Source organism: Camelus dromedarius, chromosome X (assembly GCF_036321535.1).
Source record: "Camelus dromedarius isolate mCamDro1 chromosome X, mCamDro1.pat, whole genome shotgun sequence".
Taxonomy (NCBI): Eukaryota; Metazoa; Chordata; class Mammalia; order Artiodactyla; family Camelidae; genus Camelus; species Camelus dromedarius.
The window spans coordinates 65,243,591-65,262,899 of NC_087472.1; the positions used below are offsets into that span (position 1 = coordinate 65,243,591).

At 41.3% G+C, this 19,309-nt stretch overlaps 1 protein-coding gene across 1 annotated transcript in view; it reads right to left on the reverse strand.

Moving 5' to 3' along the window:
- Positions 1-8,738: 8,738 nt before the first annotated feature.
- Positions 8,739-19,309, reverse strand: part of ZC3H12B (zinc finger CCCH-type containing 12B) — a 415,031-nt gene continuing 404,460 nt past the window's right edge. The window contains exons 5-8 of the mRNA XM_010982002.3: positions 17,428-17,567; positions 15,583-15,817; positions 14,808-14,914; positions 8,739-10,202 (exon numbers count right to left, since the gene is read on the reverse strand). Of these exons, the coding sequence (XP_010980304.1) occupies positions 8,782-10,202; positions 14,808-14,914; positions 15,583-15,817; positions 17,428-17,567 (1,903 nt within the window). The 3' untranslated portion in view covers positions 8,739-8,781. The remainder of the gene's footprint in view (positions 10,203-14,807; positions 14,915-15,582; positions 15,818-17,427; positions 17,568-19,309) is intronic.

Here is a 19,309-nt window from a genome sequence, read left to right on the forward strand (position 1 = left end):
GTTCTGGTGTTTGTGAGATGAGGGGCTGTGTGCTTCTCCCCTTATTCTAGGGGCTAAGAGAAGGTGGGATCATAACAGAGCTTTGAGCAGGAGCTGGGTCCTGAGGCCCCTTGGGGCCTACTGCCGCTCATACCTTTTTTCTGACCCAAACCATTTTCACTCCGCTCATTGAAATGCAGTGTGGGGCCAGCTTACCAGGAAGCATCGGGCCCCAAAAGAGGCATTGGTGGCCATAGAGCCCAGCCATCACAAGGGAAATATGCTCAGAACCTCCCTGACAGCTGGAAGACCCAGTTCTTCCTGATGCCACACAGCAGGCTTCTGGCTCATTTCCCTGCCTGCCCTCACTGGGCACCAAACAGCAGTTGAAAGCCAAAGTAAAACCTTTGTCACTTGTATTTCTGCCTAGAAAAAGGTAAAATGGACTTCCCTATGGTGGGCATTGGAGCAGAGAAATGTCTTAGGGACTGACTCAGAGGTCCTCCATGGTCACCCAGTTCCTTCAGACATTCAGAGTGCCTACCCTGTCAGCCCTGAGTTGCCAAGATGAATTAACTTGGATGAATAAACTTAAGTTCTCACCCCTCAGAGCCCTCTGCCTGCTGAGAAGGGACAAAGTCCACCAAATATAATCTGATCCCTTTGCTAAGTGCTTTAAGAAAGCCCCGGTGTGCCACAAGTTCTTTGTTTTTCTCAAGGTGGTGGTTGACCAAGCTCAAGTCTGGCTACAGTATTCCTCATCCCCAATCAGGAGAGTGACACCTACATAAGAGTATGCATCTCTGTAGGGCCAGTTTGGGCCCAGACAAAGGGAAATAAGGGACAGAACCAGGCAGCATTCCAGCCAAAAAGCTGGCTGAATAAGCCAAAGAATGATAAAAGGAAGGAGAGGGCATATACTATAAAAATGCCAAGAAGGAATTTAGTTGAAATGCCCTGCCAGAGCCTAGTCAAGGGTTTAAATGTTAGGACCCCTAGGGAGTCCCCAATACCTCTTAAAGGATATCCTGAACATCTTTGTATATGTATATAATCATTTTTCTAGAGCTAGTCCACAGATATAATCAGATTATCAAAGGTGTCCATGAGCCCAACATCCCAAAAGCATTAAGATTTCCTGTCCTCTGTGGACCCCAGCATTAGAAATGGTCAGGGCAGTCTCCAGCACTGCTTAATGCAGTTTCTATCCAACTCTTCCCTCTCCTGCCAAATGCTAAGTCTCATAGCATCTTGGAATGTCAGCGCTAAAGGAGCCTTCAAGGAGTGTCTAGGCCACATCTAGTCAAGGATTTGCAAATGTGCATTCTGGGACACAGACTCAGCATCTGCTCAGTGGGGAGATGAGTGTTGCAAGTACTTGGTTCCCCTCCAGCACTTCTCTACAGTAGCCTGGATTTTATCTATTGTGCATGTGTTGGTGTCATATATAAGACTTTTTTTTCAAAATGGGCTTTGCTGCTAAAAAACATTTGGAAATCATAGTTCTAGTCTAGCCCCCTCATTTTATACATGAGATACAAAGGCAGAGAAAAAGGGAAGGGATTTGCCCAAAGGCAAACAAGTTAACAGCTTGGTATAGATCTGTGTTTCTTGTTATATCAGCATCACCTGGGTACTTGTTGGAAAAGCAAATTATTGAACTGCACTCCTGACCTAGATCAGTAAGGTTGAGGGTGGGCAGCAATCTGGTTCAACAAGCCCTTCAGATGATTCTGAAGCACACTATAGAGTATGAGGCGCTCTGGTATGGAGGAAAAAGCTACCCAAAGACCTAGGTTCAAGACAAGCTCCATCACTTAATGGGAACAACCTTGGGCAAATCATGCCACAGTTTCTTCATCTGTAGAAGGAGGATATCTGCCTCATGGGTTTATTGTATGGATCAAAAAAGGATAATAGATGTGAAAGTGCTCTCAAAAGCTTTTCATACTTTGTGTGAGTGTTGTGGATTCATGGCAGGATTGGCATGCTTTCAATCCAGGACTCAGATCTCCATGTAACCTAGGACAAAGTGCTTTCCCCTATCACTCAAAGACTGACCTAGGCTATCGACGCTCATTTCTAGTCCAGATCCAGGCAGAGTAAGAACCAAGGGTCATTGTTGGCTGGAGTCCTCCTGAAACCTGGAATTTGTGAAGTCAGATCCCTGGGAAAGGCTACTTCAGATGACAAGACCTGGGGGTGGGAAATGAGGGAGGGGGATGGGGTAGCATGGGTCAGGAAGCAACCTTAGCCCAGTGCCTTTAGACCTTTTCCTTCTGACTAGAGACCGGAGACTGATTAGATGATAAAGTCTTTGAACTGCATACATTTAACTGGGGAACAGGGTTAGGGGATCAAGGGAAAGGCGTACTGATAATATTGTTATTCAACAACAGTAACTGAGAGTCAACTCTTCTGATAGGAGATAATTCCTCAGTGATGAAGAACATGGTTCCTGTCCCTAAGGAACTTTGTTTTGTAAGGGCATCTGCATGTCAACATAATTATAACAGTGACAAGTGCTAAAAGAGAGATATTGCTTAAGATGCCTGTAAGCCCCTGCCCCTGCAGAGAAGGACTAACAATGTCTGGATAAGAAGGAGGGACTGCTTAAAAGAGGAGGGGAAGTTAGCAGTGAGTCTTCAAAGGCAAGAGTTTACTAGTCAAAATAAAGAGTAGATGGAAGGTAAAAGTGTGGAGGGGATAAAGAAGAGCATGGCATGGTGAAGCACTAGTGAAGGATTCAGGATAACTGGAATATGGGTTCAGTGAAGAACACGGGAGGTCCTGAGGCCAAAGAGGTCAGCTAGAGAGGGATATGGTCAAACTAGTTGATTTTTCACCTATGATTAAGCCTAGGCTTTGGACACTGAATTGTCCCTTCTCAGAATTCTAACTATTCTTATCATGATCCCTATCTTCACACTATCGCTGCCCTCCAGGAAAGTCTTAGTTTGCCATTCTCTAAGCATGCTTCATCCCCTCACTACAAAGCAAGTTACAGAAGACAGGAACTGTTTCCTCCTCTTCAGTCTCTCCCTAGCCCAATATAGGCCAAGCCCCTAGTTGGCACTCAGTAAGGATTTGATAAATGTATGCCTGAGAAATGTGAGAGGAAAGACAGAAGAGGAAAATGATGGGGAGAGATGAGCACTCTTAGTCCAAAAAAGTACAAAAGATAAAAGGAAAAAGAGAGATTCTCAGATTCACAAATACTAGCACCTTCTAAAGGTTCCTAGGCTGGGCTCCCCTGCAGCCATTGTGTCAACCTCTGCCTTTAGAATGAGGCTGGCCTGGAGTATGTGTGGGGAGGGCAGAGAGGAGTAGGAGGCTCCAGAGAGGCCTAAGGGAAGAGCAGACACCACTGTGATAAAGGGCTCCCTGTCCTGGGAGCAATAAAGCCTGGGATTCCAGTCCTGGCTTTGCCACTAACTCCCTGTTCATCCTCAGTCAGTCAAATCTCTTCAGTTCTTGGTGCCTCAGTTTCCATACCTGTAACCTGATGGAGTTCATGCAGCTGAGCACTCCCGAAATGATTTCTCCATGAACTGTAAGGTGCCAGGAGGCTTCTAGCTCTGATATTCTAGCTAAGGCCCAGCAGATGAGGTCTCTGTGGTCCTGAGGCTATTCTGGGGAAACAATGGGTTGTTTACCGACATAAGCCTGGGCCCTGAGCCCTGTACCTGGTTCTGACCCACCAGTGGAGGCCGGCCCAGCCCAGCCCTGTGGGAAACACCAACTGACTAGCACCTAGTATACAAAACTTAGAGGGCATATATTTACTTTGATAAAATCTAGGTGAACTTGTAATAGAAAACAAATCTGACTCCATATTAGATCTGTTTCTTTGGCTTTAACCCTGTGCTCTGTTTTCTAGGCTTAGTTTTGCTAGCTCTGCACCTTTTGTAAAAGAATGTTGCCTTTAGCCTGAAATATATAGGAGAGACTACTCTCAAGGCTCTGACCGTTTGCACTTATATAAATACAACAAGTTACAGAATAGAAAATAACATTTGTTTTGTTGGAGATTTTACAGGGACACCATGACCTGACCCACATGGACAGCTGCAAGAACAAAGAATTCCTGCAACAAGAAGTTTGAAACAATCAACCACACCCCCTGCCCCTTTTAGTATAAAAGGAGCCTGAATTCTGACTTAAGTAAGATGGTTCTCCAGGACATTAGTCTGCCATCTTCTCGGTCTACTGGCTTTCTGAATAAAGTTGCTATTCCTTGCCCCAATATCTCATCTCTCGATTTATTGGCCAGTTGTGTGGCGAGCAGAACAAGTTTGGATTCGGTAACAAACTCAGAGAGATCTCTCCCCTTATAGCTCACCTCAAGACGCAAGTCCCAAGGAGATAAATCTAATTTTTCAGGAGCCAAGTGTGTGTATATGTAGGTGCAGTTATGGCTTTTGTTGTTGATGTTCTTAAAGAAACAGAGCCATTAGTGGTTAGTAAACAAAAAGTTTATGCAGAAATTAAATGTGGTTACAGTTCATTGTCAGTGATACAGCATTTCCCATCATGATTATAGGTGAAACAAATTAAAACCTTGTGAAGTTGTCATAGCACATTCATGCTAGTGAGAACATACTGCAAAGCACTGTACATGCATTACAGGGGCAGACAAAACTGGGGACAGGGTATATTTCCACTCACCTCCAGTTGGCTTTGTGTATTTTGTCATTGAGACTTACATTATGTTTGGGTCAAACAAAACCCAAAGAGATTTTATAAAAGTTTACAACCATTAAACAGTATTGTTTAATCCCACAAATGGATAAAGCAAACTACTATAGGTTCAATGATACACAAACCAGTACTAGAAGTATCAATCTGCCTATGTATATAGCTAGCTACACTATGACATATATGAAATATGCTGAGCCTTTTGGCATCAACTACTTAGACAAGCAGGTACCTAAAATATACTTGTTTGCTTTCCAATGAGAACTAACTGTAGTGCCATTTCAGTCAAAAATTATGTACTCCTCAGTGTCAAACCTGAGAAGAAGCAAACTAGGGGAAGGCAGAGAAGGGTTAGGAGGAGACCTGAGCAGGGCTCTTTGGACAGCTTCACATTACTTTCCCTGTGCAGTTCCAGACCTGGTTCACAGAGTTAAAGTGTATTGATATTGTTGGCCCTCAAAAAGGGTGTTTGTATAAAGTCCCATACTTAAAGCACAGATAGAACAGTAACTGAGAGTCTCTCAAAATGAATTCTTCTATATTAGAAGAAAATTCAGTGCCAATGGTTAATGGATATCAATGTTTGAAATACTGTATAAAGATAATTTATCCTAAAATAGAAAAAATGGGTTTTAGAAGTATTCTCCTGGAAACGAGCAGAGAGAGAGAGAGAGAACACATACATATTTCATTATTTAGAAGAAGAAAAGTTCTGTATACCATTTGTATAAGGCGTCTGTCATTGTTCCTTCCATGTCTTACACCTTAAGAGAGAGTGCAATGGCTATATGCTACCTTTGAAAAGGCTCCTTTTCCTTTGGACTGTCTTACAGAAATGGTGCCCTGGATTGACCATGCTACTCCAGAGTCACACTTCTTCAGGTCAAAATAAAAATAACAACAACAAAATCACAAAAAGAAAAAACAAATCACAGAATCTAAAAATCTAAGGCTTGAACAGGCACAGACTTGCTATGAATTCAGAAACTCTGTGAAAGAATTAAAATTACAAAGCACCTCTTGCAAAATATACTTTTTGAAAACCACACAAAACACTGTGCAGTAATCCCTGCTTAGTGTTTGGAGGTAAGTATCCTGAAGGACACATACTTAGTCCCAAGAAGGAAGCTTGATTTTCTTATCTAGGGAGCCAAAAGGGTTCCAGTGTTTCTTTTTATTTGCTGTTTTATAATTACAGACAGAATGGAAAAGCCAAGAAATGTGCAGTCCTCAGTATGAAGAAAATGTTTCTTTATAATCACTTCACTAAGAACCAAGCTCGATTTATGCATTCATAATTGTACAGTTCCATTTATAGATCCTTGCAGATGAACCACTAACACTGACACTTTTTTTACACAAAAGCTCTTTTGCAAGGACATGTTAAATTTAATAGGCTAAAGAGAAACTTATGCAATATAATGCTTGAAACTGTATGCACAATAGCTGTTTCGCATAGTAATAAAGAGGCCTTGAAAAATTGTCTTTGTTTATAAACTACTGCCCTTTGGAAATAAAAGCTCCCTCATGACCCCTGGGCTACTCCCCTGTGACACACAGTGCCACAAACATCATAGTGAAAAGTCAGTACCAAACCTAGTTTAAGATGAGTTTTGTACATTTGGTTCTATACATTCAGGAAAAAAAGAGATACAATTTGTATCAACAAAAGGTCATCTCTGGTTATTTGAGGCATTGCTCCTAGCCGCTTTGATTCATACACATTTTATGAGAAGAGAAGAATGACAATTGTTGTTAGGAAATAAGAAATACATATGCTGCCATAAAAAGTACTTCCTGTTTTGGGAGGAGCTTACAATTTTTGGAGTATTAAACATGAACATATTCCAGATGAACTGCAACTGACAAGATTAATCTTGTGCTTCCCTGTAAATTGTGCAGCTAGTGGATAGTGCGGTGCCATGGATGATTTTGGTAGGAAGTTGAACTAACCAGCACAAAGGCATTAGAGTCATCTAAGATTGTCAGAATTCCCTGATTTAGACATGAGACAAATTTAGAAGGTCCAAGAGGTTAAAGGTATGAAGTGGTGTTTGTGTGAAATAGCAAACACTTCACTCTCTATGGACCTACCTGATAGAAAACACTTTTACACCTCAATATGCAGGGGAATAGAAAGATCAGAGGGTAGTGGATGAATGGGAAGCTATGATTAACTGAGAAACACTGAAATGCAGTTTTGATCAACTAGGACAGAGACAGAAGCCAAAAAGCAGCATGCAAGCCATTATCAAACCACCAGAAACAACCCTGACTACAGCCTCACATTCAGAGTGTTTCACAGTAAGAAACATTTATAGGCAGTGTCACACCTTCTCATGAAGAAACAAAAGGCCAATACCAGGCCTTCTCAACTTTCATGAAAAAACGGCCATAGAAATTAGCAAGTTCCAGCCCAAGGAACAGTGAGCTGGTCAGTGGTTCAAAGTGTTGAAATATACAATGGATTCAAAAAGGGGTTCATTTAGTACAGCTTTAAAAAAAAAAACCAAAAACAATGAATGCCTCTTATAGAGGCATCTAGCTACAAAGATTCCCACCCTGAGCAAGATACAAGTTGCGCAAATGGTGCCATCAACCCAAAGTCCTGCCTTCTTTAGTAATGAATTTAAGAATGACATAAGGTCTAGTGAACCCTCTGCATGCATTTGAGGTGTGTAACTGAGCCAGCTATTAACAAAAATGTTGCATCCCCTTTTGGAGGCTGCCCTTTTCCACCTAGAAAAATCCCCTGATTTTGTTTCCTAAAGAAATTCTGTTCCACCAATGATCAACCTTATTGCCCAAAGGGTGGATGGCAGGAGAAAGTGGATTACATGGCTGTGCACTGTCCTCCATTACGTTTCATCCTGTGATGTTGAATACTGCATAGGTCAGAAGTCCAAAGAGCATCCATTTAGACCCTTCTGGAGTGCAGCTTTTGTGTTCATCATTTACTGCCGAATGAGTCTGGCCATCTCTCCTGTTATTAAGGGAAGCGAATTCTGGTAGTAAATCCCTTGGTGCTGGTCAAATTCTTCTGTGCTTGTCTTGCACACACCTACTATGCTTGGAACTTGAGCTTATCCATCAGCTCCTCTGAAGAAGAAGGCTGCAATCTAATCCCTAATGTACTGAGGTGAAGAGACTTAAAAGCTAAGAACTGTCAGTAAATGTTGACAAGTAAAAAGTGCAAAGAAAATAGAGCTACTTTGCTCTGGTGTCTAAGAAAGCAATGTTCAAATATTAGGATGTAGTTCATTTTCAAAACTAGTTGAAACTATGAAACATGCCATAAAATCATCAGGTCAGATTTGTGATCTATATAGCTTGGACTAAGGACTGTGCAGAGCCTATCATCTTATCATCAGCATAGAAAAGGTTATATATAGACACACACACACACACACACACACACACACACACACACCCCTCAAACTAAATACAGACAATCATACATGCAATATAATTGCCAACAATATGTTTGAAATATAGCTCTAGAAGCTTCAATGTGACCCTATAGCTTGGTTAATAAAGGTATTGAATGGTAGGACATCCATGCAATAAAGTATGCATTGACTTTTAAATAGCTATAAATATTCCTATTAAAAATTCTAAAAGGTTAATTCAACATATGCATTGGTCCTGTTGCTCTTACTCTCTAAATTAGGTATATAATTGATACTTTGTACCTGTAATATGTTATACATTGTGTGACTAAGAAGACAGTTGGTAATGGAATCCCTTGGGGTTTCTTTCATTTAGGCTCTTCCCCTGGGTTTTGTCCTCCATTACCTGCATGGTGCAGTGCAAAAGGGCATGGGACTTGGAGTCAGAGGACTTGGGTGCGAGTCTTGACTTGGTCACTTGCTAGTAGTGTGACTTTGGCAAGTCACTTAACTTAATCTCACTGAGCTTCAGTTTCCTTGTCTCGAAAACAAGACATTAGTAAGACTTACCTCACAGGGTTGTTATGCACTTCAATGACATAAACTCTGTAACTTGTAAAGCACAACACAAAATTATTAGTTACTATTCTCAAAGTATTAGTGCATTATTAATATCATCTTTATCTCCATAGAAGGAAATAAGTCCTATGTCATGTCAACGTGCAGCTCTAAGCTTAGAAACAATCAAGGCTGCCAGTTGCTGGGCATCTGCTGTGTGGGGATTCTTCTCCATCACTGCAAGGACAATATTTGAAGGGAAAATGTTGCAGAGGTTCTTGTAGGTCTGATACTGGTGTTCTGGGATCATATACTCCCTGGAATCATTGCACATTCCAACCCAAGGATTCCTCCAAAGTTGCTCCATCTTTTCAGGAACGCTCCGTACCATGACTGGTTCATAGCATGGTTGCATGAGGTTGTTACTCAAGGGATAGGAGTGGTAGCCATAGGAGTCCGTTGCACAGGGCAGTGGGTCCCAGCTGGCATGTTGTTCCCGGCACAGAGGAGGTCGTCTTTGCCTCATGGGGTTGCTCTCATAGAGGCGGGAATCAGAAATGCTGTCCATCCGAGTCATCACCAGAGCACGTCCTGGCTGGGTAGTTGCCCCAGCATGGATGTTGGGAGGCATAGGGTAGTCTCCAGGACAGCTGGACCGTGCTCCAGTTGCTGGGTGCTGGGCATGCAGAACTAAGTGGGGGACTGACTGCTTGTGGGGGTTTTGCTTAGAATCCTCTGGGCCATAGCTCTGCACTCGAGTTAAGGCTTCATGGTAACCATGAGGAAAAGGCTGAAGATGGTTCTGAGATGCTGAGCGATGCAGCTTCAAACTGCCTTCAGGATGAGCATCTGCTACAGCCAAATACAGGTTGTTGTAAGAGGAATAGTTGTCATTCCTGGTATGGCTCATACGATTGTCAGGACAGAGGTTGGGATTCCGGGCATACAGGCCCCGGTCTGCTTCAGCCATGTAGTACTCTCGATTATGCATGCTGTTGATGTTCAATTTGGAGAAGTCGCCTAACATCGAATAGTAGCCGTGGTCCCCCAAGGACTCAAACTTCGGGTATTGCTCAGCGTAGCTAATAGGGGTCCCGTGGCTGTTGGTAACCAGGATAGGGGGGTACTGCATGCTGGTCATGTGTTCCAACGAGGACTTCTGGTGGGAAAAATGAGAGGATCCTGGCACTGGGCTACTGGCTGAACGGGTGTTGAGTGCACCCACTGCATGGCTTTTGGTGGGTGGGATTGTGGGGACACTTAGAGCAGTCACAAGTGAGGGGACAGAGCTGGCCTCAGGCTTACGGGCAATGGACAGCCATTCCTCAGGCTCCACAGCCATGGACCGGATGCTGGGATCTGACTGGCGCTTGGGGGCCACACGTTTGACTTCTGAGGTTATCTCAGCTTTGGCACTAGACAGCCCCGTGACACACTTGGCTAGTGTGCCTTCACTCATGGTTTTCACTGTGGACAGTTTGGCACTGATGCGGAGCTCATCAGCCACTGAACGCTGGGGTTGGTTGGCCCGCTCTGGATGGTAGTATTTGCACTTGTGGCCATAGGTGCATTTTTTGCCTGAAAAATAATGCCTTGGTGTAAGACTCTTTCTCAGAGTGATGCAACTCTCTGTGACAGAAGCTGTTGTAACAATCTGGTCACTCAGGTTAGAGTTTTACTGTTTGGGGTGAAGGTAGAAAATTAGCTGTCCATAAAGACGATAGACACACAACACCAAGCTGGCATCACACACGGTGAAGGGAGAAGGAAGGAATGGAAAGCTGGGGAGGAAACTGCGGTGTGGAAGCTAAGAGCTGAGCTGTTAACGGCCTTCATTTCCCTGTAATTCACAACTTTGCCTCAGCATAACCTGCCTGCGGAGGCAGCAGAGAGCAGCAGCAGGCAGCACAGGACATGTGCAAAGAGTACTGACCTGGAGGCCAGTCAGACCTGAGTTTTAATTCCAGCTATGTCACTTACTGGCTGTGTGATCTTGGTAAGCGGTTTTACTCTCTGAGCCTCATTTTCCTATTCTGTAAACAAGGTTCATAATAATGCTTATATTAGAGGGTCATTGGAGGATTAAATGAAGATAATGAACATGAAATACTCTATGATTTAAATAAATGTTAACTGAGGACAAAACCCAAGATGGCCCATAAACAAACGATTATCCAAAGAGTTAACATCCAAAGTAGCCTCAGACCGGACAGCCCATGCCACACTGTGAGGCTCACAAACTTTGTAACAGAGGGACTTGGGTAAGATTATGAAAGTACTCTAGAAAACTATATTTAAAAAAGGAAATGAAAACACATTTTGGAAGCAAACTGGACAGTACAGATTGGAAGAAAACAGTATCATTAGTCAACAGAGGGTGCAGCCACCTGCCTAAGAGACACGTCCTTCTTGGGGCCAAACCCCATTTGGCATTGCCTTTTCAGCTTCCACAGGCCAAGTGTCTTTCTGCACTTCCCTGCCTCCAGCAACACTGCTCAGGACAGAGGCAGCTAGAACACATGAATCATTTTAACCAGTGACAATTCATCTTTCCTTCAATTCTAGTTACCTTTTCCTCATGTAGTTTCAAGGATGTTTCTTCACAAGCCTAACTGAAAATACATGAAGACATAGACTTTAACTCACAGAAAGTGGACAAGCCAGGATTTTCCCTTTGAAAAGGAAACTTTAGGGGGCCAAGATGGCAGAGTAGAAGGATGCTGGTAGCTCACCCTCTCCCACAAATACACCAAGACTCACATCCACAGACCCACTCAGCCAACCAGAGCACCTGCCAAACTCCGACAGAACATCACCCTCTTCAAAAGATAGAGACGCCAAAAATCTGGTGGGAGAAAAGGAAACAAAGAAAGAAGAAAAGGCAAAACAGTGAGGGACCGGTCCCGTGGGGAGGGAGTGGCAAAGGAGGAATAGCACTCATTCGCTGGGTCTCCCCCCCTCCAACAGAGAGGCCAGTGAGACGGAGGGGGAGCCTCCGAGGCTCGGATCTGTACGGAGCACCCCTTGATGGACAGAACTAAGTTAAACGGGCACAAAGTGTCCCTGCGACACCCAGCCTGAGATGTAAGCCGGCAGCTGGGGGACAGGACAGACTGCCCGAGCTGGGCGGAGGACTGGGGCAGCTGCACTGAGGCACCCCCGGGGGACTGCAGGGTGCTTCATGACATGAATGAGTGGGTACACAGGGCAAAACAACCTGGGACCTCCATAAAACAACACAGCTGATGTGCTCTGGGGGGAAGGGTGCATACCCCCATCTCTGAAAACCCACAGAAGGTTTCTGGGTGAAGAGAGGCGGGGTTCAGGCACAGCCCCCATATCCTCCAACACTTAGCACCCAGGTGGGGGTGGGGTCGAAACCTGAATCTGTACCTAAGGGCTTAGCAGCCTCAAAGGCCAGAAGGAGACTTGTTTACAGCCTGAGGCAGATAGGATCTTTCTGCCCTGGCACTTCAGAGAACTCACTCCACCAAGACAAACAAAGAGCTGAGTTTTGGCACAGAGAAGGGGTGGGGCTGTTCCGCGGTCTTCCTGAGCCTGCCTATGGAGCGCAGACCTGAGTCGGAGCGGGCAGCTGCACAGAGCAGGGGAGCGACCGGCGCTGGGAGAGGGCTAGTGGCCATGTGCCTTCCTGGCAGGAGCGCGGCATCTGACCGTGGTGCTGGGAGGTGCGATCTGCCCGCCTACCTTGCCCGAGCACATCTGACTTCACATCGGGAAGAGGAGTGACCCACCCGTCCACCACGAAGGAGAGCAGCACGTGACCACAGTGTTGGGAGGGGACGCGATCTGCTTGCTGACAGGCACTGGGAGCAGCACAGATGAGGGGGCCAATGGAGGGCCTCTGGAAACAGCAAGCTGAGTTCACGAAACAGGGTGAAGATAGAAAGACTTCTCAATAAAATCATTAAGAGCGCACAGTCTCCAGGAGTACACCCCCTCTTTTTTAATCTCTTTTTAAAAATCTGTTCTATTTTCTATTACTTTTCTAATTTTTACTTTTTAAACAATTATATATGCTTCCAGTTTTAATCCCTTTTAAATTTTTCTTTTAAAATATTTTTAGTATTATTTTTTAAAAAATCCACCTCATCACATCTTTATTTCTCTTGGTTTTGATCTCCTATTATTGATTATACACAGGTTTCAAATTTTTTTTTGCTCTTTTCTCCTTTTTTAAAGGTTTTTAAAAGACGTCTCAACCCGATTGCTATTCTGCTTCAACTTGCTCTTCTATTATTGATCGTACACTGTTTTCAAACCTTTTTTTCATCCCTTCATTTAAAATTCTCTTTTTTATCTTTTTTTAACTGTTCTATTTTCGACCACCTTTTTAATTTTTACTTTCTAAACAATTGTATATGCTTCCAGTTTTAATCCCTTTTAAATTTTTCTTTTAAATATTTTTATTATTATTCTCTTTAAAAATCCACCTGATTTCATTTTCATTTCTCTTGGTTTTGATCTTCTGTTATTGATTATACATAGGTTTCAAATATTCTTTTTTGCTCTTTTTTCAAGGTCTTTAAAAAGACGTCTCAACTCGATTGCTATTCTGCTTCAACTTGCTCTTCTATTATTGATTATACACTGTTTTCAAACCTTTTTTTCTCCCTTCTTTTAAAATTCTCTTTCTCTCTCTCTCTTTTTTAAGTTTTATTTCTGCATAGGCTTTAGGTAGATAAATAAACTCTTTAAGGACCACAATAGATAACTGATACTCCATAAGCCACAGTGCCAGAAAGATATGAGCAAGATCAAGAAGCAGAAGAGCCACTCCCAATTAAAAGAGCAAGAGAAATCCCCTGAAAGAAGGATCAATGAAATAGACATCGATAGCCTACTAGGTCAAGATTTAAAAAAAGGAGTGATCAAAGTACTGAAGGAACTAAAAGAGATAGTGTTTAGATATATAAAATATGTAAAAAATGAAATTGAAGCTATAAAGAAAAGCCAAGTAAAATTGCTAAACTCATTGGCTGAGATGAGAGCTGATCTAAAGGCTGTACAAAGCAGACTAGATAATGCAGAGGAACGAATAAGTGACCTAGAAGAAAGGACAACAGAAAGCACCCAATCAGAACAGCTGAGAGAAAAACAAATAAAAACTAATGAAAACAACATAAGAGACCTATGGGATAATATAAAGCATACCAATCTACGCATAATAGGGGCTCCAGAAGGGAAAGAAAGACCAAAGGGGATTGAAAAAGTATTGGAATAAATCATGACTGAAAACTTCCCAAACTTAAAGAAGGAATCACATCATTCAAAAGTCCACAAATGACAAATGCTGGAGAGGCTGTGGAGAAAAGGGAACCCTCCTACACTGCTGGTGGGAATGCAGTTTGGTGCAGCCACTGTGGAAAACAATATGGAGATTCCTCAAAAAACTAGGAATAGACTTACCATATGACCCAGTCATTCTGCTCCTGGGCATATATCCAGAAGGAAGCCTACTTCAAAAAGAAACCTACACCCCAATGTTCATAGCAGGACTATTTACAATATCCAAGACATGGGGACAGCCTAAATTTCCATCAACAGATGACTGGATAAAGAAGCGGTATATTTATACAATGGAATACTATTCAGCCATAAAAACCGACAACATAACGCCATTTGCAGCAACATGGATGTTCCTGGAGACTGTCATTCTAAGTGAAGTAAGCCAGAAAGAGAAAGAAAAATACTATATGAGATCACTCACGTGTGGAATCTAAAAAAAAAAAAAAAAGAAAAAAGAAAAAAAGAGAACATAAATACAAAATAGAAACAGACTCATAGATGTAGAATACAAACTTGTGGTTGCCAAGGGGGTTGGGGTGGGAAGGGACAGACTGGGATTTCAAAATGTAGAACAGATAAATAAGATTAGACTGTATAGCACAGGGAAATACATACAAGTTCTTATGGTAGCTCACAGCGAAGAAAGATGAATGACATTGAATGACAATGAATATATATATATGTTCATGTATAACTGAAAAATTGTGCTGTACACTGGAATTTGACACAACATTGTAAGATGTCTATCACTCAATAAAAAATGTTAAAAATTAAAATAAAATAATAAAAAGAAAAGGAAACCTGAAGACAAAAGTATTCAGAGTTCTTATGCTTCCCTTAGTACAGAGCTCAGTTCTTCACATAGGTACTCACCATAAGGGCATGGTTGCTTCTTATGCTCAGGAACAACAGGTCTCTTTCTTAAGAAGTTTTCAAGGCTTGGGCCATGGCGTCCTAAAGGATCATCTGGAGGCATAAATCTGAAAGCAAGCAAGGCAGTGGTAAATGTCTTCCATTCTGTCCCTACTTTCCCTTATCAGGAGTTCAGAACATCATTACCTTTTGCCTATACTGCTGTAATGGCCTTCTAATACCGCCTTCCTGTCTGAATTCTATCTTCTGCTAAGCCAGTAGTTCTTCCCTCTGTTCCTACTTGAACACACACAAAAAGAATGATTTCTCCTGTCCATCTTTCTTCCATGGATTATATGTTCTGGCCATATAATCTGGCATAACACTGACATGCCTGCTGGTTCCCCCAACATGCAACCCACTTTTACATCTTTATAGCTTTATTCATGATGTCCCCTTTACCTGTACCCAGCAGCCTCCTTTCCTCTGTCTGATAATATCTCAAATGTTATCTCCTCTGTGAGGTCTGTTCCTATCACTTCACATAGACAAAGCAATTTAAAAAACTGTAATCATAGCACTTATCATGACACAGTGTGGTTATCTCTCTCTCTTCTCCAGTACACTTTGAGCCTCTAAAGGGTATGTCTTGTTTCTTGTTTTATCCCCATGGCGACCAGCACAATGCTCGGTAACACAGTAAGTATCCAATAAATGGTTATTGAAATGAAGTGAAACCTATTCCTAGTGGTAACTTGGATTGAGGCTACTCAGAGCCTACTGGAAAGAAACGTACTTGTCATTCACAAAAGAATACATCAGCAACCGCTCCTCAATAAACTTCTTCCATTCTGGCTTTTCGACTTGAAGGTCTCGGTAGTTATCATTGGATACAATGATGCCATCAGAATCAAAAGCCAGTTTGACTATGAACCGATCATCGTAGCAAACAACTCTCCTGCCCTGGACCCTGCGGGATGGTGTGAAGACAAGAATCTTTTCCTTCTCCAGTTTACGTAGGATATCTTGATCTGTCGAAATAAGGATTATATACCACAGAGTACAAATCATCTTTAGAAATTAACAGCATTATCTCCATATTACAAATACAAAAGTTGGTACTGGATTAATACATTATTTGCACTTAGAGAGACAGTGGCCTCTATTCCTGGCTATGGCACCAATTTGGATTGTGACTTTAGGTAAGTTACCTTCCTTTTTGCACTCCAGTTTTCTTTCCAATAAAATGAAGGAAATGGATTTAATGACATCTAAGTTTTAAAACCTACCAGGAAGAGTGAGAAATAACACTGATACCATAGCATTCTTGAGGATAGTTTTGCCCTTTGGCTGAAGCACCAGCTCTTGGTTGCTGAAGAAAACAGGGCAGTATGCTAAGGATGTGTCTGCTAGTAGGAGAGTAATGCACCCATCCTAGGGACTTATATTTTTGCCTTTGGCTTGATGGAAAGCCATAACTAGGAAAAATATTAAGTTGTAGCAGTGTGAGTACTGACCCTCTTTTCTTTTAGCCTCTTAATTATTCAGGAAAGAAAGCTTACAGGCTGGGCTCGAGCAGGGCCAGGATCCACTCAGCTGGCAGACAGCTCCATGATACAGTTCTGACAGCCATTCACTGGACCTTCTCATTCTGCACATCAAGCCACAGCTGATTCTCAGTGGACTGGAGTATTTATGCTCTCAAACACTATAAAGTGCTAGCTTCATATACTATTATAAGTGAATGCAGTGATTCTCCTGCCACTAGGGCCACATCATGAATTTTGTGGACCTTAGACACTTTTGCCTTCCGGGGTCCCTTCTTATATAAAGAAATATTGGGGTTTTTTTTGAGGGGGGAGGAGGTAATTAGACTTATTTATTTATTTGAATGGAGGTACTGGAAATTGAACCCAGGACCTTGTGCATGCTAAGCACACAATCTACCAATGAGCTATACCCCTCACCCCTTTCGTAAAGAAATATTAAATTAAAAATTATACTTTACAACTGCATTGGTTAAAACACAAATAATCTAGTTAGATACATTAGTACACATTCTTTGTTATTATATTCAGTTTTTCCTTCTGCTATTAAAAGAAAATAAAATTATAACATTTACATGTGACCCTAAAAGTATCTATCTTGGGCCCTAGGTACTGAGCATCATGGATAAGTTAGCTCTGACTGCCATGGGACTTTTCTCTTTTTCTATTCTACCCCCTAATTTGAAAATCCCAGTCACTTCTTTGGTACAGAATGAGGTCCATTGTCTATCATCGTTTCTTTAGTCTTTTGGAAAACTCAGTCATGTTCACAACAAGATTCATCCCTCTTTAATCTGAAGTCTATGGTCAACTAGAAAAGCACTTCTTTTTTCAATTGTGTGCTTTATTCTTTGCTTGCAATTGAAGTTGTCTCTATTTAACTGCCATATACCACCAGAAACTATGCCACATATGCCATGATTTATTTGGATCAGAAAAAAATACGCTTAAAAATACACTTAATAAAAGACATTTTAAGTATACTCAATACATTTAGAAAAGTAATTATCTAATATGAGAGCATCAAGCTCTACCCAAACTATCTTGATAGTTTTACCTCTGAATGAGGGGAAGTGTCTGATTTGAAACAGTACCTGTAATTGGTGCATCAGGGCGGGATTGCTCCTTTCTCCATGCAGGCACAAATACAGTAATATCTTTATGGCCTTTATCTAGAAACCAATCCACGGCAAGTTGTATTCCTCTGCAGGAGAACTCTTCTTTATTCCCATGGCTTCAGGAAGATAAGAGAATGAGAAGAGAAGGGATTGACAATAGGTAGCAAAGAAATCAAACAGGTTTTTCCCTGGCACAAAGACATCAACAACAGACATTTTATTTCTTGAGGATGCCAAAAATGTGTTTTTAAAAAGAGCAAATCAAATTATTTTTATTGGATCATTACAAATATTGCCATTATTATTACACCTTCATTCAAGGCCACAGATGGTTAATAACCCCAACTTGCAGCCCTAAGGCTATTTCTTATCATTATTTCCATTTTCTCTTTTCTCTTCCTATTTTTATTACTACTTCCTTTTCAAAGATTTAGATATTTATCAGATGGAAAAAGGAGAGGTTTCACCAGAGGTTTAGATAAAGTTTATACGGAGGATTAATTGGAGATGAATTTTAAGCACATGTATTAAAGCTTAAAAATAACATTGATAGCAAAAAAGACACACACATAAATGCTGACTGAAAGTAGTTATCACATTTAATTAAATATAGTTCACCAACAAAAATCAGTCTTGACAATTTTAAGATGTGGGAAATGTTCACAGTATAATACTATAAGAAAAAAAAAAACGAATACGGACTATATAGAATGTAATCCACATTTTATAGAAGAAAGCCTATGTACAGTAGTCCCTCTTTATTGTGGTTTCACTATCTGCAGTTTCAGTTATCCATGGTCAAGTGCAGTCCAAAGTATTAAATGGAAAATTCCAGAAATAAACAATTCGCAAGTTTTAAATTGCACGCACTTCTGAGTAAAGGGATGAAATCCTGTGCTGTCCTGCTCTGGCCTGCCCAGGGGGTGTAATGAATCATCCCCTTGTCTAGCATATCCCACCCTTTAGTCACTTAGTAATCATCATCTCTGTTGTCAGGTTGACTGTCATGGTATCACAGTGCTTGTGTTCAAGTAACACTTATTTTACTTAATAATGGCTCCAAAGCTCAAGAGTAGTGATGCTAGCAATTTGGATATGCTGAAGAGAGGCCGTAAAGTGCTTCCTTTAAGTGGAAAAGTGAAGTTCTTGACTTAAACAAGGAAAGAAAAAAATCATACACTGAGGTTACTAAGATCTATAAGAATGTATCTTCTGTTCAAGAAACTGTGAAGAAGGAAAAAGAAATTCATACTTGTTTGCTGTTGCACCTCAAACTGCAAAAGTTGTGGTCACAGTGTATGATAAGTACTCAGTTAAGATGGAAAAGGCATTGAATTTGTACAATATTTTAAGAGAGAGAGAGAGAGGGAGACCACACTCATAACTTTTATTACAGTATGCTGTTATAATTGTTCTATTATTAGTTATTGTTGTTAATCTCTTACTGTGCCTAATTCATAAATTAAACTTTACCATATGTATGTATGTATATGGAAAAACAGTATATATAGGGTTTACTACTATCTCTAGTCTCAGACATCCACTGAGGGGCTTGGAATGTATCTCCCATGGATAAGAGGCAGCTACTGTATAAGCTTAGAAAATATACTAGAAAATAGATACATCCACATGTTCATAAAATTGTTATTCTGTGTGAGAAGGTTATAAATGATTTATTTTTTCTCTAATTCCAAAATTTCCACCCCTCAAATTATTATAATTAGAATAGGATATAAAAAGAGAAGACATTCTATCACAATTACTTGTAGGAGTAAACATTGTAAAAGCTTAAAAAGTCAAACAGGATTCATTTGATTGGAACTTGGAAGAGGGAAACTCAAAAGATGAATTGGGAAAA